Genomic DNA, 27891 nt, shown 5'->3' with positions numbered 1-27891 from the left:
CTTCCTGCTAGGAGGATCTGACTACTGCAGTGGAGGTGGCTCTGCAGTCCTGGAGCCCAGTCACCCTCCTGGCCCTGGGGGGCAGCAGAGCATTAATGCTTCAGCACTGGCTGGGCGGCTCCTTCACCTCGCCTCTCTGCTGTAGGCACCGCTAGGTACAGGACCTGCCCCTTGACCCTAGAGCAAACCGAGCACTATGCGCTAAAGTCGCTGTCGTCATGATGTACATTCTAGAAACCCACAGACAGGGTGGTATCTCTGAAACACAGAAGGGCAGGTCATGCACTGGCCATGGCAGAGATACAGAAAGGGAGAGCATGTCTTCTAGCATGACCTGCCTCTGTTTCCAGACTCGACCCCAGAGGTCAGGAGGCAGCTTCTAACTCCCAGGGAGATTTTCTTGGTTATCCCATATTAATTCTCTCTCAGGCCTGTGCCAGAGTGTTCCTAGATTTAAGAATATGTGGGGGAGGGGGGTCCTCTGTGACGTCAGCAGTCCAGTGTGTATGGAGTCAATTTTTATGGCTAAGGAGCTCGCTTCTCAACTATCTCAGTCTCTTGGCATTGCCTCTTCCTTTGATCTTTTCCATCAGCCCTGCTTCTTCTGTAGATGGCACAAACTCCACCTGTGCCTCTCGGCTCCCATCACTGTGCCCTTTCATGGGCATTTCTCACCTTTTTGTCTTTCTTCTCATGTGCTCTCCACACTTGGTCTTTGGTTACTCCACAGTGTCTCTCCTTCCTCTGACACTCTCTCCTCTGTTACTTCCCGTGGCTCCCGTCCAGTTTCTATGTTGTAGTTCTGGAATCTGTAACCCTGGTGCTAGGTTGCTGTTGTTGATTGTAATGCCTTTGTCCCCTGAAGAGCAGCTTCAGTCGTCTGCTGAAGACAGTCAGACTGTAAGCACATCCTTTGTCTCCTCATGGCCAGCTTCTGTCTGGCTTTCATGTGTTCCATTGACCACTAAAGCATGGTGGTCAGACACCACATGTACAACCTGCACTGCCCTGGTCCACCCAGGCTTCCTTGCTGCTGCAGTGCTCTGCTTACCTCTTACTGCAGCCCGGTGACCACGCCTGGGACGCGGCTGTCATCTTTATCTCACCCTCAAGTTCTTGCCTCCCAGTTCCTCCTAAGACCCCACCCAGTGATCAGTTCTTCCCGACCTCAGCCCTGATGCCTTCGTACCATTTGATAAGGATTTTATATATTCTCCCATCTGTGTCCCAGAAGGGAACAAGGGAGATGGGTTGGGAGGAAATGTTGCTTTAAAATTCCAGCCATTTTTTCATTGTAAATTGTCGTCCTCTTGAAGTTCAGGGCCCACTTGTTCCACAGAAGCCTCTGTTGTTATATAACCACAAACACACTCCAGCCAACTTTCATTTGTCTCATATTTGCTGGATAATTTGCTGGATAATCTTGTCGAGGCTGGCAAACATTTTAGTAGTTGGATTTTCCCCTTCTCTGTAAAACAACCACCACCTAGGGTACCAGCACCAGGAACTGCTTTAAGAGCCTTGAAAGTCTCAGTCTAGGCATCCACCTTGCAAATGTGGAGCTGCGGTAGAGGACACAGTGTTTTCCCAAGCTCATGTTTAATGGTGGGGCGCAGATCAGAACCCTGGTCTCCTGGTGCTAAGTGCTGGTCTCAACACTTTGTATAGCTAGTAATACCATGGTGTTGTTCTTGGTTTGGTTTTTGTTTTGGGTTGTTTGTTTCAGAGACAGGATTTCTCTGTATAGACCTGGTTGGCCCTAAACTCATTGATCCACCTGCCAGGACTAAAGGTGTGTGCCACCACCACTCAACTAACGCCAGGGTTAAAAAATGAAAAGACAAGACTGAAGTAATGCTGTGAGAATAGAGACATGACCAGAGCAGAGCATGAGTTAGGGCATTCCGGAAATATGCATTTGTAGTCCGACCCCCTGCCCTGGTCCACATCACACTTGGAGAGCCAGTGATTTCATAACCAGTGGTTCTGTGAACTGGGATTTTAAAACATAGGGAAATATGAATCAGAAATAGACTCACTTCCAGAGTTGCAACAAAGGCCAGAGACTTCAGAGGCACCCACCTACATTTTTATATGATTTCCTCTCTACAATCACTGTTACTTCTTTCACAGAATGTTAATTTGTACAGCCTATTAGCCATATCATAATTCATAGTTTGAAACTTTTTTTTTTTAGTACAGTCCCTAAGCCAGTATACAAGCCTAGATCACCCAGGGGTTCATTAGCCAGGCTGTAGAGCTTATTAGCCTCGGCTTTCCTTCCCTTTCCTTCCTGCTACCTACTTTTAAAACATCATTACACTGTTCATTAGGCCATTTATTAAATTATTTCCTTCCACTGAGAGGGACTTGCATGTGTGTTTTTCCTTTTGTTTTAAGCCAAGACCCATAAAGTGTATTTCCCCCACAGTTGACATTTTCTTTTCATGATCCCTTGAAATGGAGTGTAAGTGAATTTCAGCACAGTGTTGTAAATTATGCACTGAGTATCAGTAATAAACATTTCTTACAAAGTTTTAGAGTGTAGTTTCAGGGCGGTGATCATCTGGCATTGCACACATTTGCCAGCTGCTGTGGGGGAAGGGAGGGGGAGACTTTCTCTTTACAGACCTTGTGTTTTCTTCTTTTATCTGAAGTCATACAACAATTCTGAGCCCACGTTACAATCACAAATAACAAAAGAATGTCTGTGCCCTTAGTGACATAGCTTGGCAATGTGGACCTGCTTGGTTTTCCTGCTCCTTTCCTGTAGCATTGCACATTAAATTTGTCCCAGAGAAGCCATGGTTTTGACTTGCTACAGAAGCCATCATAGCGTCTGTTGCTTGCTCATCTCTGGTGCCCAGAGCCTCTGAGTGCATTTGTGCTTCAGGACAGGTCCTTAGGCAGGGAGGGAGCAGCATTGCACAGCTGCGGCAGGCCAGAGTAGCTAGCCGTGTCTTCCAGGGAGCTGCTGGGTCTTCCGACTATGGCCTCTTCTCTGAGCTACTCAGTTCGAGGGGAGGATCCCGGAAGCCTGCTTATTTATATCACAGTTCTCACTGAGGATCCAGCCCTGCTGAAGTCACAGATTTAAGCAAAAGGACTCAAGTTCATGTACCCATAGCACCATTAGCTCCTGTGATTGAAGCCTCTGCCTGCTACTGGCAGCTGCTACTGGCAAACTAACTGGGTGCCATTGCACAAAGATTCTGTTGCCCGATGGCTAGGGAACCCTATAACATTAAGCAGTACTTAGGTTTTTGCTAAAACAAAGCAGCTACAATTACAGAGGCATTTGTGGACTTGTATTTCAAAGTCTGATTTCAAATTTATAACTTCATATCACAGTGGAATGATCTTCCACCATTAATATTAACTAACTATAAATGTCTGAGGAGTTGAGAAAGACACAGTCTTCTTACGCCTTTTCATGTTTGGGATGAGAACTGCTGGTGTTTTCAGGCTCTGTTTTCTCCTGTTGCCACTTCCTAATTAACATCATAATTCAACTGGCACTGAATCATTTAACCAGGTAGGAACCCAGTCTGTGAAGCCTGGGCCCAGGTTAGCTCAAAAATCTGACCCTATTCACCACCTTAGCAGACACATTCTGAGCCACTGCTCTAGGCCAGGCAGTGAGCTGACACTGTGGGCTCACAACTTAAGCCCAGTCCAGGGGCTCAGGACCCTGTAAGATGCAGGTACAGTCGGAAGCATCTGTGAGTTCTGATACCCTCAGATAAGCCACATATTCTCCAGTTGAGTTTCAAGGGCTCATGCAGCATGCTTAACCAGGAATCATGCTGCCCAGACAGCTGCGCTTGGCCCTGGTGGATAAATACAAGCCACAGTGTTTCTGCAGCCGGCTAGAGGGAAGTTCAGATGTGCTTTCCAATGTCCATTGTCCCGGCGATGGCAGAATTGCAGCCTGCACTCTGCTGTTTGTCTTTTTGTTTGGTTTTGTATTGAAACTGTTGTTCAGCCACGGGGAAGCTCAGTAATGGGTGATGCTGGCTCCACTCCCGTCCACCATTCTTCTGCCCTCTCTCGTGATAAGTAGATAGTTCATTTGTAATGAGCACTTGTACGCTATATAAACTGTAATCCTGTATCATGTAAGCAGTCATTTTCCACTTTGCTTGAAAATGGAGGCTTGCTGCTTGGCTTTAGTTATGGCCAAAAATGCAGGGATTTCCACAAAATAGATAAGTTAGCTTTCCAAGCTTGTCCAATATGTGTAATGGTCACTCTTGTCTTCAAGTGTCAAAGGCAAGTAAACAGTTCTAAGATAGCAATAGACAAATAAATGATGCCTTGTGTTCTTGAGCTGCCTTCCACTGTGTCCTGGCTTTTCTCAAGGGATTAGCACATCCTGAAGCTAGCTCAATAGCTTGGGTCATAAAACTGCCAAGTCTCAAGTTATTGTTTTAAATTTCCTACGGGAGATTGTGTCTTAAATATAAAGGGAACTTACCCCATGACTCAGTACCCTTACTCACAAAGGCGGGTGGGTCTCTTTATGCTGTGTGTATAAGGGGACTTACTCATGACTTGATAACCTTACTGATGGGGGTTGGGGGGGTCTCTCATGCTGGGTGCTTTTCTCACCCAAGTCCCAGGCTTTCAAGATTGGATGGAGTGCTTGCACTGATTTTTAATTTTCTCAGTCACCAGAAAATACGTTTAAAATATAAATAGGCAAAAGCTTTACACTGTAACCTTCTTCACCTCTGTGTCAACATCTTTGCTTTTCCTTGATGATCCCAGGACCCTAAGACTGCACATCCCTCTCTAACAATCTAGGCTTGTTTGTCATGCTTGCTGCCCCTCCTGTCTCCTCACAGCATTTACTCATGCATTTCCTTCTGTAGGTCTCTTGATGGTTCTGCCCTGTACAAGACCAGCAGGTATGGATTTTGTGACGTCGCAGAGGCCTTATGGGTCCTTGGGGTGGCATCCCTAGTACTTCTGTGGTCACCAGGCACTGTTTTCTGACAGAACCTCCTGAAGATGTCTGTCCTGACTCTTACCTTCCTTTGTGACTTACTAAAACCAAAGAAGATGCAAAGTTGTAAGGTGACATCTTGTTTAAAAGGTGACCTTGCCATCTTGCCTTTGGGCACGGATGTATTCAATAGAAAAGCAGGTGGATAAGCTCTGTGTGCTGGAGGAGTTATGAAGGAAAGAGAAGACAGACCACTGGCTGATGTGCTATGTTTCTGTCGCTGTGATAATGTACTAAAACAACCTGCAGAAGAAAGGGTTTGCTTTATGGCCCCAGAGGCATAGAATCCTTCACGGTCAGGACAGCAGGCATAGCAGCAGAACAGAATGCATTTCACCTGGATGCAAGGAGCTGAGGGACAGCAGGAAGCTGGATGAGGCTATAAACCCTGAAAAGGCCTGCCTAGGGACATACTTCTAGCAAGGCTGCACCTCTTAAAGGGTCCATAGCCTCCCCCAAACAGCCCTACTAACTAAGGACCAAGTGTATGAGCCTGTGGCGACCACCACACTCGTACAGCATACACATCACATACACATACATGCACACATCACAGAGGACTCCTGTCCACTGCCCCCTTCTCAAGTAAAAGCAAACTGGAGTTGAAGTGATTCCTTCAAGTGTCCAGTGACGTTACAAGAAAGGGGACGGAGGGTGGTAAGGTGAGGGTGGGTGGGGACCAAGAGAGACTAAGAGGGGACAAGACAGGTTACATGTTTTCTCTCATATGTGGAATCTAGATTTGAACTTGAAGGCATAAGGGAAACAGGAGGAGGGAGAGGACCAGCATCACTGGGAGAGGGGAAAGGGAGAGGAACAGAGGGCAGATATAAGCAAACTACAACAATCTGTGTGTATAAAAACGTCAAGATGAATATGCTTTATTTTTTATGCTAACTAAAAATAATTAAAAATAAAAAGTAATCAGAGAAAAACGTGTTCAAATCACAGGACAAATGAATAGATTACAAGGACTGTTATCAGATGGAAAATGGTAAGCATGTTCCCAGTGCTCAGCTGCTGAGCAGTGGGGTGGGGCTGGTGTCCCATGGAACCCTTGATTGCACCCAGCATTTGCAGGCTGCTCGGGGACATGTTTGTCATCCACCTGGCCAGCCATCTCTGAAGCCCCTTGTTTCCCAGATCTGAATGGACAAACCGTCTCATGACGGGACTCTAGGAGCTGCTTGCTTCCTCCTGCCCTTTCTTCCACTGAAATGATCCCTTTGCGTGTAAGGCTGACTTCATGCCTGAAACACTCTGGCCCAGGTGCAAGCACACTTTTAATCAAATGTCCATAGAACAACTCAATTGCTACCAAAATCCCAAGAGTCCTAGCGCTATTGGTAGCCAGATTTTCACTTGTTTCCTGGATTTTGATTTCTAGCCCAGACTGTTGTCATGGGGGTTTGTGAGGTTATTTGAATAGCATTAAGATATCCAGCTCTCTTCTTAAGAATAATTTTTATTTTTTATCTATATGCATGAATGTTCTACCTGAACCATTTGAGCCTGGTACCCATTGAGGCCAGAAGAGAGGGTAGTATCGGATCCCTTGAAACCTGAGGTTCAGGCAGATGCTCACCTATGGAAAGCCTTGGCTAAAGCAGCAAGTGTTGGCTCTGGGCATCTATGTGACTATCGTTCCTCGCCTGATTTCTCCTGTGACGATTTCCAAATGTGTGCGCATCTGAGACCTGGGTCTGTTTGTGCAGAGACGAGCATGTCAGTTTGTTTCTGTCACTGGCCTTCTGTGGTGAGCCTTAAAGATCTCAGCGGCTGACTTCAGCAGTGTGTGAGAGCCGTGTGGCGTTCACAGGGAGTCAGTCTCTGGCTTCAGTCTGTTTGCAGCCCAGTTCTCTGGCAGAGCAGGGCTGTAGTTACAGTGAGTCTGCCTTTGCTTGAAAGCTGCACTCTGACCCCACGCCCAGGCTACTGACCTTTTAGGATACTTTTTTCTCCTTTCCTTCCCTTTCCCTTTCCCTTTCCCTTTCCCTGTCCCTGTCCCTGTCCCTGTCCCTGTCCCTGTCCCTGTCCGTGTCCGTGTCCCTTCAGTGCCGATCAGCAGACACAGCTGATGCAGATCTCTAACTATTCATCTAGTTCACTTAACACAGTGCTCATCGTGACCTCCGCTGTGTCAGACAGAAATCCTGACCACCAAACTAGAGAGCCGAGGAAGGGAGTTGAGGTTTGCTGGCCTTTTGACAATAATCTAATGAAATAGTCTTCTCTTAGGAACAGAGCTGTGCAGTCCCCATGTGGCAGCAGAGTTTACATCTGCTGTATCCTGGATACCCGCACGAGGGCTTGGCATCTATTGGGGTGGTATGGCCACTTGGTAAAGCGCAGCACGTGAATGTGAAGTGTGTGTGAGTGTCACACCTGTGCTGACTGGCCGTTGGTGACCGTGCTCTTGGGAAGGGGTGGTGATGCAGCACCAGCCACACAGGACGAAGCCAGCCTTGCTCTGCCATGAACTGGCTCCATGTCTCTGGATGGGCCACCCACTAACCCTGTGCCTCTGTCTTCACATCTGAAAAGCCTCAATTCTAAAACAGCTTGATGCTAAGTTCTGGGGGCGGTCTTAATTTCTTTTAATGTTTGTGTGTATGGCTAAAAGCCCTGGCATAATACTAGGGCTGCATAGATGTAGAGATACCCACAGACATATGTACTACACATGTATATGTGTGTATGTGTCGGGGGGAGAATAGACCTCTTGACCCTTCATCTCCTGAGCCCAGTGACAGCAGGTTCATAGCTCCAGCCCAGAGCAAATCACAACTTTAAAATGAAAGGACAACATAAAAAATACTAAGTGGTTCGTTCGCCTCCTGGCAGTGATGGTTGAAACAGAGTCAGCCAGAACAGGCACAGGTGCCAGAAGCCCAGGTCAGGAAAGTTGGCTCTGCTAAAGGGTCATGAGGTTCACCCTGTCCTTCTAAATCACAAGCATACCCTCAGGACTGGCTGCTACCTCCTAATGAAATATTAACACCCAGTAGGTGTTGGGTGTGCGTTAAAGACATCCTAGCATGTATATTTTTAGCCAGGACACAGTGGTATCAGTTAAAATAATTAGCCCCAGCCTGTAATCTCAAAGCCTTATCTCTCTACTCTTGCTTTTTTAGAAGGCAGATGTTTTAAAACTGATTTGAAAATCAAATTTGCCCTTCAGTGATTTCATTTGGAAGAAACAGAGAAGTAAACATTGTAAAGAGGCTTCTGGGCACATTATGCATGCAAATGTGGCAGCCAGTCCTCCAGGAGAGGTGGGTGACTCACTGGGTGGGAAAGGTTGAGTCTAGATGAATGCAAAGGTCACGGACCCCCAGATTATGTTTTTCTGTCACTGGGCAGCAGCTCGTTCTTCATGCTGAAGTCTACCTGCCCAAAGGAAGCGGGTAAAGGCTTAGGCAGGCGAAAGTGATGCCGCGGCTGCTTAAAGTTCAGCCTTTCCTGAACCCTGTCTTCGCCCATCCCTGTGTGGAGTGAGGCGGGAGGAGGCCCACCTTTCATCACACACTGTTCCTGTCAGAAAGTAAATACATGCTGCAGAGAGTCTCTCTGATAGACTTGGAGGTTTGTCTGATCTCTCCTCAGGGGTCAGGCAGGAACTATGTCTGTTCAGCCCAGAACCACAGCGCTTCTCCACAGAGGCAGGCTTGTATTAGGAACTGAAAGATAATTCATGAAAATAAATCGACAGATAAACTGAGGGATGTGTGAGTAATTAGAGTGTGGGTGCTGTGCTGTCTTTTTATGACATTGCAACCCAGACTTTGTTGCACTAATAGTAATTAGATAGTGTTGCTGTGGACCAGTAAAAGGTGAGATTTACCCTGCGCAAAAAAAAATCTTGCTCGCTGTCCTGAATAGTGAAGACCAGAGTCATCCTTCAGCTCTGGAGAGATGGGATCTGTCACTAAGATACATTGACTACCCTGCCTAAAACTAGGATTTCAAACTTCCTGGTTGGGCAGCTTCCAGAAGGTAATGGGGTTTCTCAGCCACAGTGGCCTCAGAACAGGGTTGCTAGAGAGGACCAGCCAGCCAGGGCTTTGAGAGGAGGCCTGGCCTCTTTAGGTGGTATTAACCCATGTTCTAGAGCGACTTGTTTCTGAAGGCCGTGTTAAATGAGGTACACCTAGGAACCTCCAGGGAAGCACTTTGTGTAGCTACAGTTCTCATGAATGCTTTATCTCTATTCTGTTTGAGAATCTTTATCACAAGCCTCTTGAGGACCGTGGTAGGCCCTCTGTTGGCTCTTTGGGGTTCTGCCTTCCTCCCCAGCCTGAGGACACAGCTTTTCTGTTGGGCATGTATCCGAGCCCACACACATGAGCTCACTCTCACCTCTGGTTACTTGGTTACTGTGATGGCTGTGCCTCTGGTCATTCCCATTGATTAGAACACAACCTTCTTCAAACGAGCGGCTGAGCCCTGCCGGAAGTGAAGCAGTCGGACACCACATTCATGCTGCTGTGTTCAGGCTCAGACTCTCAACTCATATTCTGGAAAGTGGATTTTCTATGCCACTGGCCTCCTTAGGAAGTCTATGGAAGTAACATTCTCAGCAGGCATTCAAGGGGAAAATGTAACTTAACTAAAATCATACATGATCTCTGGCTTTCTTAAGAATATAGCTATTTAGCTGACATCACGGAAGACATGTTGGAAATAATGTAAAGAGCTGGAGGCTGAGAGGGAGGCCTGAGAACCACTGCTGCAGGACATGACCCAGGAGTGCACAGTAGCAATGGCTTCCCTGCATAAGACCACACCCATCAGCCGTCCATCAGCACTGGCTTTGTGGGTGGAGAAGAGGCTCAAAAGGCAACTAACAGTTGCTATAGTCATGTGCTGTAGTGGTGTAGCCACTGGTAAGTCACCTATGCTCCTGTAAACAGTAGCCACTGCTCAGCAGACAACCTTAATTAAATTAATTTAGCTAAAAGGGAAAGAGGGACTCAGTGGGAGGGGTAAAGACGTAATGGCGGGTGTATGTGCAAAGGGATGTGTAACATATGATGACAGGTTAAAAAAAAAAAATACAACTACTCAGGAAAGTTAGGCCAAAGGGAGCTGAGGTTTACCTGCCACCCATGTGGAAGACAAGTCTGCCTTGAAGAAGCTGTCAGCCTCCACACACATACTCACAGCCTTAGCCATCATGGCCCCCGAGTGGAAACAATTCAGAGATCCCTGGCTAAGAACTGAAAACAAGGCCTGCTATGCCAATCAGACATTACTTGCTAATTAAATAGAATAAAGTACCCACGTGTGCGACACTATGGATGTCCTTGAAAGTGTTTTGTTAGGTGATAAAGTCACCTATACTAAAGACCATCCGCTACTTGACTTCCTGCACACAGAGAAGCACCCAGAATAAGCCAGTAGAAGCACTGAGCAGAACCCCCAGTGTGGGCTCGGGAGGAATGCCTGGTGAGGGCACGGGTCATTCTCTGCAAGAGGAGAAAGGTTGAGCTTCTGAAGGTAATTGTGGGGATACTAACAACTGAGCTAAAACAAAACTAGTCTGTCTTTAAAGAGCCTGTCACTGTGTGTGATCACATTGCAATGAAGTTCTTAAAACAGAACATGGTCCAGGGCTGTTGCTGCCCTACAAAGACACCATCTGCCAGGGCAGCAACTCCATGTAGGGGGTGGGGGGAGGCCGGCATCTCCTTCATTCTGCTGCAAGAACTGGACTGTAGCCGAGACATGGTTTAGGAAACATTAGCTCTTCCCTTCCCTCCAGCTTTCTGCTCCTTCCTTTAGTTACCATGACTTTTCTCCAACACCCTGTGTAGACAAGGCTCCTTCTTCAACATCCTGTGTAGACAAGGCTTCTTCTTCAACACCCTGTGTAGACAAGGCTCCTTCTTCAACACCCTGTGTAGACAAGGCTCCTTAAACTCGCCTCACTGTCCATATTCATGTCAGAACCCTGCTGCTCTTGGATGACAGGAAGGTTAAGCACCGGCCCTGTGCCCTCCTGTCATGGAGCTAGCCCACTGCAGTCCCCTGGGAGAGTCTCCTCAGTGACACTTGGCACACGCACTGCTGGGCTCCCAATGGGTATTCTAGCCCCTTTTTACAGCCCACTTTATTTATTGGCCAGGAGGTCAGTGGTGTGAGCACCGACTGTAAAGAGACTCGTGGGCTGGCAATATAATGGTGTTCTAAGTCAATAAAACTCTGATTTTAAAAATCAGAGTGAGCTACCCTTGATGTTACATTGGGCGTAAATGTGTATAAATGCTGGGGTCGGAGGCATTTGCATGAACTTGGCCCGAGCAGCAGCTCTATCAAGTGGTTCTTTTGATATGAAAACAGTATCATTCTTTAGCCACAAAGCTGCACCAGAAGTGTGGAGGTCCCTCAAGGTGTGCAGTTCTAAATAGCACGGCTGTGTTAGCCCACATAATGCCAATTACTGTCTGACCTAACTCGGTGCAGCTTAATTCAATATGATTCTTTGATGGCATCATAAAATATTGATAAAAAGCAGATAATAGTGGTGTAATAGTGGATCCTTTATGAATACCATTGAAGTCACAGAAGATGAATTTGAATTTTCTCTACCTCTTAACACCATGTGCTCATTCTCCAAATAATCAGTGAGCACCTACTAAGTGGGCAACAACAAAAGGACACACAGTAGTGCCACTTTCCTAGTTTACATCATAATATCAGAAATGCCATAGTTATAAAATTATGAGTGTTGATAAATTCTGTGAAGCAAGAAAAATGACAGATACTGATTGGCCAGTCAGGGATGAGTAAGAGCTGCTGTCGCCCAGAAAGGCTTCACTGAGACCTTGGAGCCAAGATCAGTGTGTAGTTAGGCTGCAATCATTGTGATGAAACACCATTGCCAAAAGCCATGTTGGGAGGAAAGGGTTTATTTCACTCACAGTTCCACATGATAGGTCATCATCAAAGGAAGTCTGGACAGGATCTCAATCAGGTCTGGAACCTGGAGGCAGAAGCTGATGCAGAGGCCTTGCAGGCTGCAGCTTACTAGCTTACTCCCTATGACTTGTTCATCCTGCTTGTCTACAGAACCCAGGATTACCAGCCAAGGGATGCCCCCCCCCCACCTACAGTAAAGCCCCTCCCCTGTCAGTCACTAAGAGATAAGTGCCCTACAGCCTGATCTTACAGAGGTGTTTTCTCAGTTGAGCCTCCTTCTTTCCTGATGACTCCAGCTTGTATCAGGTTGACACAAAACTAGCCAGTACACTCAGTGACAGATACCAGCCTTCGAAGAGCTGATGAATGACTTTCTGGAAGGGTTAAAGTCCTACAGCAAGAAAGAGTGTGTGCAGGAGAGTGTGCTGGGTACAACGGAGGCGCTTGTCAAGGAAGCCAGGGGTGTTACGGGAGAAGGCAGGAACAATCGGACCCAAAGCGTATGAGGTCATGGTGTGGACTGAGTTGTATTCCAAGAGCAATGGAGCATTAGTGGGAGTTTTGCAAGGAAGTGCTTTCTTGTTTCGTTTGGTTCAGCCTCCTTGTATAGCCGAAGCTGGTCTCAGTCTTCCTAGCCTCTTCCTCAGCCTCCCCTGTGCTGGGATAACAGGAGTGACCATGCCCAGCTTATTTTTGCTTTAAATGTTTCATGCTATCTGTCTAGGAACAGAAGCCAGGTCCCTGACACATCATGGCTCACGTGTTCTATCCCTGAGCTATAGAGAACAGTGGACAGGGGTAAGTGTAGACCCAAGAGCCCACCACGGAGTCTGCTGATAACTCAGATAGCACACAGGAAACGTGAGCAAGGCAGTGATGATGGAGACAGTAGCATGTGTCTACCGTGCAGGTAGTGCTGATAGAATGGGTTGACTGTCCAGACAGGGGTTTTGCAAGCCTCCGGTCCCTCGTTCTGAACATTTTGTTGTTATGTGAGCTCAGAAAGCATGCTGTTCAGGTTTGTGTATAAGGAAGAGTTTGTGGGGGGTGGGAGGATGGGGGTTACTAATGTGGTGGATGACAGATGTGATTTCCAGAATGATCTCTGCAATCCCCAAAGTGGGACCAAAACAACAGGATGGGACTTAATGGCATAAACATGATGTCCTCCATTTAGGTTCAGAAAATCAATTCTCTAAGTGCAGATAGTGCAGTCAGGCCGGAGAGAGTGTAGGAGAAGAGCTGTGGTTTTTAGCTAGCCACAAATTCAATATGAACTAAAAGTTGCCATGGGCTACCACAAATCCTGGATAGCATGATGTCCACGTAACCATATGGCCTTCCTGTTGGCCCTGTGTATTAGTTAGGACACACCTGGGCATGTGTGTTCATACTTACAGAGCAACATGGAAGGTGGTCAGATGATGAGACTTCAGGAATAATCTGAGATTCAGGTAGATCCCCCAAAGTGCTGTGGCCATTAGCTTTGAGCATGCAGAAAGCCACTGTGAGAGGCTAAAATCTAATCCCGTGTGATGATCTGGGAGGTGAGCACCAGATTTCCTCACACTCGGCACATTTCCAGCACAGCCCTCTTCTCTGCTGGTGATTGTCTTGTTACGTGAGCTGAGCGTATAAAACCACTCCTAGAATCCCATGCTCAGAAGGCAGAGACAAGAGGATCTCAACTTCCAGTCAGCCTTAGCCACATAGTCATAGCTACAAGCCAGCCTGGACTGCAGAGTAGAGCCTTGTCTTTTTAAAAAGCAGAACAAGACCGAATGTGTTAATGCTTTTTTCAAAGAGACTTTTAAAAACAGTTTTATACTTGTGGCACAACCAAAGGTGCAGAGATTTCCTGTAGTCTCTGTCGTGGAACAGAAAAGCACCTCCAGAGCAAAGTCCCACACCTCATCTGCAGGTGCCCGCTGTGAGTGAGCCCACACTGTTGTGTTGTGTGTCTGCTGACAACAGGAGGTGCCACAGCTCTCAGTGTGGAGAGACTACACACTCCACACCCTACACCACCACCTTCTCTATTCACCCGCACAGAGCACAGAGCTGTCTCCGCAATAGGAGTTGCAAACACAAAGGAAACGGAAACCTCACTTGTCCCGTTTGTCCTTAGACCTGGAGCCTCGACCTTCAGTGGCCATTGCTGTCAGGATGCTCTGTGTGAGGTCACAGCCCCAGCTAGTTCTGAAAGGCTCATTGTATAAGGCCTGCAAAAACTCTGAGGAACCTGAGGAGTGTGAAGCTAAGATGCAGCAGCAGAGGGATGCCCTCCGCAGTCACCCGGTAAACACGCGTCCCTAAGCAGCACCATGTGGCAGCACTGATGACGGCTCATTTGGAGAGAAACCCAAATCCCAGAATGCTCAGTAAACTGGAAAGGGAATTTCTCAGCATTTCCTTGTAGAAAAGCTCCTGTTCCCCCTGTTAAGGGGCTTTTTACCAGGGAGACACAGGCACAGGCTGGACAAGTGTGGGGCACACTTGTTAAATGGTAACCTTCACCTTGCCCCAACCTCTGAGCTGTAAAACCCTGGGTCAAACTGTGGTTGCTAAGACAATTGCTTCCCAAGCCAGCCTGCTGGCTTTGGCTCTCTGTTTTTGTTGGGGATGCAGGCTTGCCTTCGATAGGCCACAGCAGTATGTCTCGGGTCTTACTAGGTTTTAGTGTTTGCAAAGGACTTTGGTTAATTGGATCCCCCTGGCACCACAAGTGAAAGGATGCTGTGTTGAGAGAGAGAGAGAGAGAGAGAGAGAGAGAGAGAGAGAGAGAGAGAGAGAGAGAGAGAGTTAGAGAGTTCATGTGTATATATATATATTCCCTATATCAGAGCAAGAAATAACAAGGTTTAACTCTTCTTCAGCCCAGATTTGATATAGGGGAAACTTCCTGTTTTAAGTGCAGCTTGATTGTGGCTCAAAGTTTAAGAGGTTTCAGTTTGTGGATCAAAGGTAAGAAAGAAAGAGCATCATGACAGGGAATATATGGTAGAGCCAAGCTACTTACCTCCTGGTGGCCAGGGAGCAGAATGAGTTGTTTTTTAATGGATTTGATTGGGTACAGGGTAGTATTCCTAATGTGTATATGTTATACAGTGATCAAGCTTATAACTCATGCATTTGATTTTGAGAGCATAAAAAATGTTTTCTAGCTACTCTGAGGTGGTCAAAGCCATAGTACTAACTATAGTCACCCCACAGCACCCTAGAACACCAGAACATAGTCCCCAATCAAGCCTGTCACTCTGTCTTCTCTTCCTTTCTGCTTCTATGAGATCAGCCTCTTCTGGTCCCACATGATGCATCATTTGTCTTTCTGTGCCTGTGTTTCACTTTCACAGTGCCCCATAGGCTCATCTGTTGGCTATGATTTTGCCCGTTTGGTCGCTGACTGGAGTAGCTGATGGTCTGCTTAGCATCCTCATACTTATTTGTCCAACGTCAAGGCCTCAGCATCACCCTTGATCCTTGACCTTTCTCTTGGCTACTCTTTGGGCAAATGGGCTGCTCAGCCATACTTCTTGGTCTGTGCATGCTTCCCCCAGCACAGATGTCAGGATCCTCCATTGCCTGGTGACTGTGGTGCAGTGACTCCTCCCGCAGAGCCGCAGCAGCATTTGTGAAGGGAAGACCTACTCACTCCCTCACTCCCTACTTCATCTTAAAAGTGGTGCAGCAATTAGGTGTCATACTGACACCATACTTTAATTGTCTGCACTTGTGTGCCTTCGTGAAAGTCAGTGACTTCTCGTTCCTAGTAACTCAAAACAGCCTGTGGTTGGAGCAGAAATTGAAAGAAGGCAAAGATGGACAGGTGGGTTTTTTTTTTTTTTAAGGGGTGAGATGGCATACCAGGAACTAAGCTCTGGACCAGGACACAGCAAGAGCGCCTCAGGCTTGGGGCCCTGTGCAGGAGAGTGTCAGGGTCCATGGTAGGCTGTGCTCGCTCAGCAAGGCAGTGCCAGTCTCCTCTCTGTCGGTCATAGCCAGCGGATGAAATGGGGACCGTGGTTCTGTATCTTTAGGTCTCTGTGGCACTTCAAGTCCAGCTTTACCTCAGGTTCTCAGAGGTAAAGATGTAAAAAATCCCCGATGTCCTGCAGGTGACTCTTTCCAGCCAGACAGTTGGTCTTTGCTGTCCTTATGCTGTGCGCTGCCTTCACTGCAGTTCTCTGTACAGTCTTATCTCGTTTATAACTAACATACTTCTTTCCCATGAGGCTTTAAGTCCCATGAAAGGGGAGGCCACATTCTGTTTATATTTGTCTTCTTAGCTCCTCTGTGATGTCTGATCGATAAGATATCCTTTGGTTACTAAAGGAATGGCTCCTCAGAAGGGCATCAGTAAAGTCTAAGGCTGGAGCTTGTCTTGTTGGGTTTTTACCTGGGACCCAAGTCTTCGCCTTTAGGTTCTGTGTGCCTGGCTTTCTTGCTGTCACCTGGCCATTCTGCCTCGGTGTCTTTAGGACATGCCATCCAGCAAGAGGTAGCAGCACCTGTGGTGGAAGAAGGGACAGGTGGCCTTGGGCCCCTAGTGCAGAGATGGGCATGTGACATAATGGGTCACTTCTGCCTTTCAAATGCTGCTGTAAAGACAAAAGCCGCTCCAGTGGGGACAGTCACTTCTGTCTGTGGTGAAGCATGCTCCTCTCGAGAGAGTGCCCGTTAAAGCATCACCCACCATAAGCAGCGGCATTTCCATTGGAGAGGGACTCCTCGATACTCCACGTGCCTTTCTGACCTGTGTATGTGAATTCGCCTAATTAGATCGTACAATTGCAGTTGTGTTCTGAGGACCACGCCCTGTCAACAGTGTTGGGCAGACTGACACACGGACAAGCTCTGAGTTAGGCTTAAGCTTTGCAGTAAGTAATGTTTGGATAACAGAATAAGTGCATACACATGAAAATCCGAAGTGGGGTAATAGGTCTCTGCTTGAAACCTCTCTCTGCTGCTCTTCCCTGCGCTGTGGGCCTGAGTGTCTCTTGAAGCTCTTGGGCATATGCTAACTGTTCCCTTTACACTTTACCTTTCAAATGCTGTGTGCCCTCATCCTGACATTCCAGAAGGCAGAGCATCTCCATTCCTCTTGTTTACACGTGGAGTGTGCATTGCTGGTAATCTTTAGAAAGCCTTTGTGGAAGGCTTTAGAGCATTTTCATTCAGCCTTGGTTTTACCCCAAGGATCCTCTTTCCCCAGGCAGTGGTGTGGATTTGGAGGACCTACTCCTGATATGCCCCACATCCAGGACTGTGCCCATGCTCTCGCTGAGATTAGGCAAGGTGCTCATGGGGCCAGGGGCTGACTGAGCCAGCATCAGCAGACCCAAGAAGAGGACAGCACAGAGGAGCATGCACAGGCCATGAGACTTCGGGCTGGCAGTAGGCGGAACCAGGCTTGTGCCTCTAAGGAAGCTCCCGTTCCTTCAGTGCTATAGATGGCAGGAAGCCTGGTTAGTATTTCCAAAGGCAGATGTGAAGAGCAGGGTAAGGGTTGGGGAAGTTGTTGGAGCCAAAAGTGACCAAGATCTTTCTAAAGGGGAAGGGAAAAAACAAAGGGAGTCCAAGAAGACATCTGGCATGAAACTGAGTGTGTACAGGGAAGGGCACCTCTGGAGGACTCATCCCTACCTGGCTCAAGCTCCTGATCCTCTTTTCTCTTCTTCCAAGTGCTAGGCCTTCATGTGTGAATGCTCTCAGCCTGACTGGTGTATAAAGGGAGGTTGTTAGTGCTGCCCTGAGGGTGATGTTCAGTTGTTTGTTGTGCAGACCTTACAGTCAGGACTAGAATTTTCTGTGAACTTGCCCAAGTTGGTGGTTTTTCAAGTGAAGAATTAGTTTAAACAGTAGCAAGAGAGAGACTAGAGTCTTGTGCCAGAGAGAACCACTGCGCTCACACCCGCCATGCATAGGGAGGTTAGCCATAAATGTCTGTTTTCCGTGTGTGTGTGATTACCTTCACATTTGACTTACGGATGTTTCCCAGAGACAGAACCTTCTTGCCTGTGCTCCACAGTGCCATCTAATGCCCCCTTGCCTGCTATCAAAACCCCTTATCTTTTGTTGAATGAGTGAGTGGAGCAGGTTATCAGTGCAGTTGGTCTCTCCCAAGGCTTTGTCCCTGTGGCTCCAAAGCATTTTTATTAGGATGCTTTATCTGAGTGGCTGAAAGTCCTGTTGTCTAAGGCATATGCTGCGTTTCCATGTCATTGGTAGGTGCTCAACCCGTCTATTCCTTCTCTGACTTCACTTCCTCTGATCGTCCTTACCTCTCTGTAGGGAGGTTTGGAAGGCAGATGAGACCGCAGCTCTGACAACAGGACTGGCTTCAGAAAGGCCTCCAAGTTCTGACAGGGTCATTGCTCTTGTCTTCCATACACCGCACCCCACATAATGCCCGTGGCACCAACAGCCCTGCCAGGCAAAGGATTTGGATAAGTGTCTGTGCCTGGCTGTGCTCAGGGCTCACTGCAGTGTTGGGCAGGTAGGCAAGAGGGCAGAAGTGACTGAGTAACCACAGGCAGACAGGTGCCGGTTTACCTGTTTGCTAGTTTAGTTTCTTTTGGGAGTCAGTGTTCCAATTTACTACGTTCCTTGGAGGTTTGACATATCAATTAGATATCATCGACAGTAATAGAGGGGCAGTTGCTGTAAATGTGAAGTTTTTACTGGTAGGCCATGAAATGACACCCCAAGGGACTGTAACAGAGAGGCATGATAAATATCATGTTAGCTAAACACCGGCAGAAGGCCTGATTAATAGGGGAGAGTGACTGTCTCCAACAGTAAAGTGGTATTTATTCATGTGCTGTCAATCAGACCTTCTGTTCTAATTGGCTAAAAGGCTAAATCAACAAGATCTGCTCATAAACCAGGCTAAGGTAGGAAGAAAAGCAGAAGTAAATCATAATCAGTAGCTTGTTTACTGACTGCGGCAGGCTTCTGGCTGACCTTGAGAGCCGCCTTCCACCCTCTGGACACAGCAACAGCTGTGGCGCAGCCTGGTGCACGGGCGGGGAACTGCGGAGGAAAAGATGCTGCCACGCCCAGGGGCTCAGCTTAGGTGACAGAGCTGAGCTTTAGCATCATTAGACTACTGTGTCACTCTCTGCTGCGCTTTTAATGTATGGCTCTTGTTTTGCACGACACTTGTAAAAGGAAGAATTACTTTCAAAAAGACAAATATATTTCCATACTAACAGTTTTATAAAGATGTCAGCAAATAACTGTGAGCATCATTAAATCACATTTTAAAGGCAGACACCTCGTGATAAATCTGCATTATCAAGTCTCCTTTCTGGATGAGTCATCACGAGAAAGCTTTGTGAGGCTGAGGGAAAGATCCTTGTTGGCCAGAACAGTGTATATTGTTAAACCATACAGAAAGGATAGCTGCAAACCCACCGAGAACACGGGAGGGGACACTCCCTCCTTAGGAGAAAGCCAGTAGTAAATCCCAGCACAGAAGTTTTCTACTCTGCTTGTAATGGAGCTGCCAACAATCAGACTTTGGGAACCTCAGTGGGAGAGGGAGGTGCATCCTAGACGGCACACTGACCCTTCAGGACAGATGCTCACCTCGTGTCAACTACCAAACACCCTGGCTTCCTGATGTGCAGTTCACCTGCCAGAGGCACATCCCAAAATGTGACGGGCTTGAGCTAGGGCATGTTCATTATTACCCTGATGAACTCATGGCCGTAGGTGTTTGCCTATTTTAAGCACAGGCATCCATTTCAGCTCATGCATCTGATATACCACATTGCCATACTAAACACCAGTGGAAATCATCATATACGTAATATTAAAAATATATTAGCAAAGAGGGTCTAGCTGTCAGCCCCTGGAGAGGAACTCAGGAGAGGGGCAGGAGATGGTGGGGAGACACTCCCTTCTACAAAGAGTGTGTGAAATTTGGGTTATTGAGAAGCAGAAAGGCACAGTAAATGTTTAGCTGCTGTTTGAGTGGCAGACCCATGCTGTTCTCATTTGTCCTTTGCAAATACTGAGCTCACTGAGGAGCAAAGCCCTCTCACCCAGCTGCTTTTCCGTATTCTTGATGAAGTCTGAATCCAGCTGAGGGTTGTGCAATGACAAGTTAGAGGCAGAGCTAACATGGGTGGGGTTGCATGATGGGAGAGTTTAGGATCAGGAGGATGAAATTCAAATGGGACCTGGGTGACTAACTTGGAGTCAGTGATTAGCCTAAGAAGATCAAGCACCAAAGCAATGATAAAATCGCATCTCTCTCTGCCTGGGAAGCAGTCTCACTGTTTTTGGCAAACTAGGCATCATCTCCTGTGCTGTACAAAGGGCCCCTCAGCCTGGATGGCTGATGTCAGTACCCAGTGAGAGCAGACAGTCTATCTAAAGCCGTGCTCAGAGGGTGGGTGACTTTCTTAACCCTGATGAAAAATGCCCTTTACCATTAGAAACTGTCACTACGGTCTTGTGTTATGAAGCACAGTTTATTGATCAATTGAGATTTCAAATTAAGGAACATTAGGTGACGACAACAAGCACGGTGTTTCTGAAATTGCTCTATAGTGTCTTCCATTTTTGCCAAACTCTGGCCCTGCCACACACTCTTCCACTGAAGGCCCTTGGTAGCCAGCCATCCAGACCAGGACAGTAGAGACGTAATGTGGGCCTCTCTACTGGGACAGTCTCTGTATCTCAGGGGCAAAAGTCAAGATAAACTGTCTTGGGCAGGGAAGCCTGCCAGGGTCAGGAGCCTGTTCTAGAAATAGCACAGCTTACAGCCTTGCGCTCAGGGAGGGTTCTGGCTAGTCACGGTAGGAACATGAACTTGAGACAAAATGCAGTAACAGACTACATGGCACATTCCTGTATCCCAGCACTCCATCATCTGAGTCAGGAGCACCATGAATCTCAGGTCAGCTTGTGTTACCCAGCAACACTGTCTCAAACACATATACACATCAAACAGAAACCCAGCTACAGCCCAGAGAGGCTAGAAAAGTCACCTTCACTGGGGTTGGGTAGAGCCAAGGCCAGAGTTGCCACTGCCCCCCTTTGTATAGTCCCTGAGGACACTTTTTATGTTCTTAAAGAATTGTGTAAAAAAAGTTAAATTCCATGTGACCTAGACCTTTGTGTCTTTCAGAACTTAAAACACTGGCCCATTGGCGCTGACCTGAGGTGGGCTCAGTCTGCAGTACAGAAGGATTACTGCAGCCATAGGGGGGCGATGCCAAGAACAAGTGACACAGACACTCTGGGTCCTAGAACCCAGACACCCACCCAAGCAGGGCCCAGGTCCAGGCGGCCTTCTGACCATGGCCCTGCCTGCTCTCTATTCACAGAAAAGAGAGACTGAAGGAAGAAGAGCCTAGGGGACGAGTTGACACAGAAGGGATGGCCAGCTGGGGACGGCATGACGTCTTTCAAGGGCACATGTGGGTCGCAGCAGAGCTGTGCCTTACACTGTAGTGGGGCCGTAGCCTGTAGCTCCTCCTGTCACTGGGCTGGGCCCAGCTCTGGCAGTAGAGTCTAGGGATCACCTCACAGCCTATGCCACAGTTGAGGGCAAATCTGGGCCCAAACCCAGGGAGACTGAATCTGATTGCCCTCTTACCCACATGCCACTTCCCTGCCCATGCCCCTGGGTAGGCTGTCTGCCACCCTCAGCCAGGAGTTCTGCCTCCGTGCCTGTCACTGCCACGAAAATGATCTTCCTAAGGCCTTGGTTTCCTGATGCCAATACCTCCATAAATTCCTCAGCTTGCTGCCATCCTCCTGTGGACATGTTACCTTCTTTCTGTTGTGGACTAGAGTAACTACTCAAACTGTGGCCTTGAGGCCATTGTTCCAGCTAGGGACATGCTAGAAATTGCCTGCCTTACCCTTCTCCATCCTCCAGTCACCTCCGTTCTCCCCTGCTGAATCCCAGCTTTTCTACTTTACACGTGAGAACAGCGGGGATTTGGATAAGGGGAAGTTAAAGAAGAAAGTGTAGGAATCTCAGGCTGTAGTCCACACCTGTTTCTGAGGGTGGGCATCCATCTATGTCCAACACACTCTCCACACTGAACCCCTCAAGCCTGAGCCCCGGGGCAGCATCTGAACATATATAACATTGATGCGCACATGGCCTTTCCCAGGGCACTGTGGGGTCCCTCTGTTCTAGGCATTCGGTGGCTTCCTGGCAGTTTACTTATAGTGGCCCATATCAGGAACCAGTGGGGATTTGACTGCCTAAGTCTTATTTTGTGCTGGTAATATAAAGCCTCCTAGGGGTGGAATCCCACGTCTGCTGCTGACCTGGGGGACAAGCAGCAAAACTGAGCTGCAGAACAGCTGAAATCCAACCGTCTGTGTATCTCACACCCATGGGCCAGCAGGACGACCCAGCATGACCCTACTGATCCTGATGGCGCACAGCCATCACAGAGGAAGAGCCCCCAAAATCATCTGGCAGCTTGAGGAAAGTCTACTTTGTGCTTTCTCACACTTGGTTGAACTTTTCAAAAATATTGACGAAACAACTTGCCAGCTGTGATTACCGACATCTCTGTTTGACAGTCTTTGACAGAAAGCCAATGGGCACATTCGACGTCATTCAGCACTAACAGGGCCTTCATTAGCAGCTTTTGAGGAGACGTGTGCTCTCCTGGCCCCACAAGAGTGATTGCTGCTCCCCGGTGCTGTTCGCTCAAGCATTGGCAAGTGGTTTGCTTAGCGGGCCCAGAGGCAGACATGCTGCCTACCTGTACGTCTTCATCACTCAGAGAGGTTTTATGTTCCGATCTCCAGGAACACAAATAATATTCTTGCTAAGCTGCTTCCAAATACAAGTGATAGAAAATATCACGGAAAAGGTGAGTCGCCAGACAGTAAGCCTTCATGACTGAGTGCTTATTCATAAACTGTTGACAAATTTACTGCACACACGCACTCCTGGCTTTCTGAGATTAATAGCTGATCTCAATCTGATTGTAGAACCTGACAATAGAATCAGAAAGAGTTAGTGGTCAGCTTTCTCACTCACCCCTTCACCCAGCAACCTTCCTCTCCAAGAAATAATACCGAAAAACAAGCTGACCTAGCTCTAGCAGCAGCCTTGAAGTGTTTTATTGCAGGAGATTTCCATGTGCCAGGGCTGACTTTTAACCTTGTTTAATGCAAGTTGACTTCTTGGCCCCTGCCTTCAACTGAGCAGACTCTTAGGGTAGGAGACTGGCATGGTGCAGAACAGGGACAGATTGGAATAAACCCAGAAAGGAAGCCACATCTGCATGTCCTGTGACCATCTGATTACTGGGAAGCACTGAAGAACCCATTTTTTGATGTCTTGGCCTTGAGGGCATCAATAGATTCAAAGCAGGTGTTGAGAAATACATCACACCACATCTTGGTGCACACACAGAAATGCAGGCACACACATATACACATGGGTGAAGCCTCAGTTTGCAAAGACATGGGGGAGAAGTCTCTGAGGTTGGCAGCCCGGGAAACAGTCTTTCTGACACAGAGCAAGACATCCTGTGTGACATACCTGAGGTAGGGAGGAGCTTGGTGGCCCTCTAGCCTCTGTGGTCAATTTCTCAAAGTGCCTAGCTAAATCCACAAAAGCATGGGTTTCTGCACCACAAGTTAGTTCAATTGCTTGACTCCACTCTCTGTTAGCATGCCATGTTGTTACCTGTCCTCGGTGTCTAGATGTGTTGTGAACTCGTAGGGAGCCAGCAGGCTTCCCTGGTGCTTCTGCAAGCTGGCACTGAGAACAGCAAGCAGGGGGATTTGGGGGAAGCCAGTTCTTGCCATGGTCAGGCCAGTGCCAGCAGGAGCCAGGGAAGGAGTAGCCCAGTGATCCTGAGCCAGATGCAGCCAGCAGGGCACTCGGGGGGGCAAACTTTTCACCACTCCACAAGGGATCTGTCAGCAAAGGGAGGTCCAAAAACTCAGCCCACCAAGCAGAGGCGTAGAAGTGTTTTTTGCTTTAGTTTGTTTTCAATAAAGTGAAAGGAAGGAGAAGTTGAAGTGGGAACATAGCTTAATGGAGACTGGGGGTGTGGCTTAGTGATAGAGTTTGTGGTTGGCATAAGCCTGGACTTACCTCCCACTCCATAAAGCAAAGAAAGAAGAAAGTCTCTCTTGGAATCAGGGCAGGCTGCCTTCCCCAGTTTGTAGATGAACCTCTGTCGGCCTGTTCACATTCTAGGCCCAGCCTTAACTATGCAGAGTGTGGTACTTAAGCAGTCTAAAAGGGGGCTTGTGGGACCTGCCTGGAAGACCTGTCACCTTTTTATCACAGCAGCCGTATCCTGAGAGTCAGCTGCACTAAATTGCTCCAGGCTGATCTTGAGAGGTTTTGTGCTAAGACAATAGTTTCTCACCACTGAGAAATGTTCCTTGTCTCTGTGGACATTTTTTTTTCCTCTCCCTAGTGCTCCCAATTTCTTACCAGTTCAACTGCAAATTTCTAGGCTCTTGGTGGCTGAGAGGGGAGTCTATTTTTAGGTTTTTACTTACTATCCATCACATTAGGTACTGAACACCACATGTCATCAGATCTGGAATACCCACAGGGCCTTTGTATAATTTTTCGGTATAAAATTGATCCGTTTTGATTGTGGAAAGGCCTGGTAAAACTTTAAGAAGGCCTCTCACTCACTTACTGGGGTGTACTATAGGGGACCCCTGAGCTCAGAAAGGAGTGTGTTTGGCATGGGCTGCGGAACACATATTTTCATAAAGGTGGCTGTGTGTTAAACCCAGTGCAGGGTACTTGGTCTCCATGTGCTCTAAATCCCTTTGGTATTTGAAACACCAGGAAACAGTCACATTGGTAACATTTGAAAACTGGCTTCTGCCCAGGCTCACCACCAGCATGATTCTGGGCGGGAGTGTGCTCTGGGACACCATGTGTGGTACAGGGCTGGGGAGGAGGAGGGGGAGGAGGAGGAGGACTCACAGCAGAGACAGTAGCCTCTTTAAAGAAGGCACAGCTTCATTTAGTCAATCAATACCTGGGTTGAACATTGTTTGCCAAGGACAGCAACCTGGATTTGCTCTCTCCCTTTGCAACCTCAGGCAAGGCTTGCTGGCAGAAGTGTGGACTACTGCATCTTCTGCCCTCACCGGTCAGTGGAGACCAAGACACTGGCTGCTGCTAGATTTCAGGCATATTTCAGCAGTGCCTACATACTCTTTTGGTTTTTTTTGTTTGTTTGTCTGTTTGTTTTGTTTTGTTTTTGTTTTAAGACAGGGTTTCTCAAACCTTTATACTCTTAAGGCAGGCACAAAGGGAACAAACCTGGGCCTTTCCCTCCTAAGCAGCATGAAGCAAGGGAGAAGTATGTAGACCCTATGCTGGGCCAGGCCCAGAGGTTCTGCCTCATCCTTCTCCAACCACAGAAGCTGGCTGGGTGTGTGTTCTCAGTAGGGACTTTGCACATATGAAAGAAAGCATAGCCCCACTAGGACCCTTTGCGTGGATATACCTCTGGCTGGATCCTGATCATCTCATCTGTCTGTCATGGCTAAAGAAGGGGTGTGACTACCGGTGTTTTGGGGGAGAGCCTTGGGGTGTGACTACCTGTGTTTTGGGTAGAGCCTTGGTCTGAGGGTTCTTTCTAGACTCTTGTTTTGGTTGGAGAGCCATCCCAGAAACAAGACCCCATGGCCTTCCTTAGTCACCACTATGAGTGGTTTCTCATTTCTCCAGTAGAGGTTACCACTCATGCCGCACAGATTTGCCTTCTGCATGTCAATCATCTGCAGGGCGGTCCTATGAGAAAACCCAGATCTGGTGGTACAGACCCCAAGGCCCCAGGGTAAATAGCAACACACCTTCTCAGTAAACTGAGGCCTGGCCTCAGACACAGGGCATTTGAGAGCCTCCTGGGTTGACTGTGCCAGCGCACTGCAGAAGAAAGGCTGGACTACCATTGTTGGTGGTACCATGTTGGCTTAGACATTGGCTGATTCCTGGGGTCTACTCTGAGTATTTATTCCCAGGAACAAGTAGGATTTAGAGCTCCCAAAGGTCTCCTTAGTTTTTAATGACATATACTCCTGTTCAGCTCCTAACTGTCCCCACAGTGCATGTCTACTTGGTAGTGGTATTCTTTAGAGGGAAAAGAGGGAGTTTTAGCTTTGGTAGAAATAGAACAGTGGTTCTCAACCTTGGGGTGGAACAACCTTTCACAGGGTCACCTAAAACATGGGGGCAACACATGTTTACATTATGTTTTATAACAGTAGCAAAATAACAGTTATGAAGTAGCAACAAAAATAATTTTATGATTAGGGGATTTCCACAGCATCTGTACTGAAGGGTTGCAGTGTTAGGAAGGTTGGGAACCAGCAAATGGTTAATCCTTCAACATCAGGCAAGCTTGAGCCAAAGAGAATCTTTTAAGTACAAGATCCAGATTTACTGGAGTCTTTCTTGACCTCCAGAGACACAGACAGAAGCTGGAGAGTGTGGGAGTGATTACTCATCTTCCATCACTGTGCTCGGAATTTGTTCCTTGGGGTTTGTTTTCAACCCTGAACTCAAAAGATGACTATTTAGATGGTAGCTATTCTTTGTACGGTGTGTGTGTGAGAGACACGTGTACTTGTGTGGAGAAGTCTGGCACCTCAGGTATCGGTCCTGAAGTTCCTTCTTCCATTGGCTAGTTTGAGACAGTCTTTCATCGGTCTGGCTGGCCAGTGAGTGCAAGATGTTACCTGTCACTGCCACACCCCACCTAGAGCTTTATGTGGGCTTTGGGAACCCAAACTCAGGGACTCACACGTGTGAGGCAAGTGCTTTGCCTCCTGAGCCTCCCCAGTGTAGCTGTTTCTGAATCCCTTTGTCCTCATTTGCTTGGAATCTTCTAGATAGCTGAACTTCACAACATAAGAATCTGAGACAGAACTTAGCTATAGCCTGGTTTTGCCAGAAAACTGAGGACCAGGGCTCCTGAGATCTTTCCAGCTCCTGGGTCTGTGAGGGGGGAAAGACCAGACTTTAGGGGGACTCGGTGTCTCATGAAGTGATAGAGGCCCTGGGACTTCTGTGTGCACTGGTGTGTTGAAGACACTTGGTCCATGGAGAGTCCCTGATCTCTGCCTCTTACCTGGTCATCACCTGTAGAAGGCACCTCGTTGGCAAGGACACAGCAATCATCACATGACCGACGTGTGACAGAGACCCGGTTCAGGCTCTCTTCACAAGTCCTCCCAGACATTTAGGACTGTGTCAGCAGAACTGAAAGTTGTAAGGAAAGCCATTAAATCTTGTAAGAAAGAAATACCAAACCAAGAAGGTGCGGTACAGACACCCTGTCTGTGTCTGTGTAACACAGAAGCTGCCACCTAGGCATGTGCACACAAACATGCACATGCACACCCCTCAGCCTCGCACAGACACGGATATGCAGATGGAAACAGGACTTTGCTTTCCCCTGCGTGATCCTCCAGTTCACACCGCACACTCACACAGCTGTGGCTGCAGAGAGAAGAAAGCACTCAGCCTGAGTCTGTTTGTGTGCTTGAGCCCAGAAAGTGATTTTTGTAGCAGGGAGCTCTAAGTGAGACAGACAGAGTCAGAGAATAAGAGAGAGAGAGAGAGATAATTATCTAAATTATGTTCGTGCTATTATCGAAGACGAATATAGTTAAAATGTAATTAAATATGACGGGCTTGCAGGATGTAAGCCAAGCTTTGGAATGCTAATCATCAATTACCACATCCCCTTAGGGGAATCAAGGAGTGCTCCATGGCAGAGTGGGAGTGGGGAGCTGGGGGTGGGCAGCTGAGTGAGATGTACAGAGTGAAAACAGACCCCCCCATGCTCATTGAAACACTCTGCGGATGTCCCTGGACACCCCTCTCTGTAACCGCTCCAGGCGTTAGAAGCTGTGAGCACAGTTGGTAGGCTGAGCTGGCAGGAGGGTCCTGACCTTTCCTTTGAGAGGAAACTCCTCTAAAAGGG

At 47.7% G+C, this 27891-nt stretch overlaps 1 protein-coding gene across 2 annotated transcripts in view; it reads left to right on the top strand.

Moving 5' to 3' along the window:
* The window catches only part of BTBD9 (BTB domain containing 9), a 328964-nt gene that overhangs the window by 281230 nt on the left and 19843 nt on the right, over positions 1 to 27891 (top strand). The window contains exon 10 of one of the 2 annotated variants that reach the window (XM_080937966.1): positions 4875 to 4910. The exons of the other annotated variant lie outside the window; for it this stretch is intronic. Within the exon in view, the coding sequence (XP_080794092.1) occupies positions 4875 to 4910 (36 nt within the window). The remainder of the gene's footprint in view (positions 1 to 4874; positions 4911 to 27891) is intronic. 2 annotated transcript variants of the gene reach the window in all.

This window comes from Micromys minutus, assembly GCF_963924665.1.
Source record: "Micromys minutus genome assembly, chromosome: 25".
Taxonomy (NCBI): domain Eukaryota; kingdom Metazoa; phylum Chordata; class Mammalia; order Rodentia; family Muridae; genus Micromys; species Micromys minutus.
This window is presented reverse-complemented; position numbering and strand designations above follow the sequence as displayed.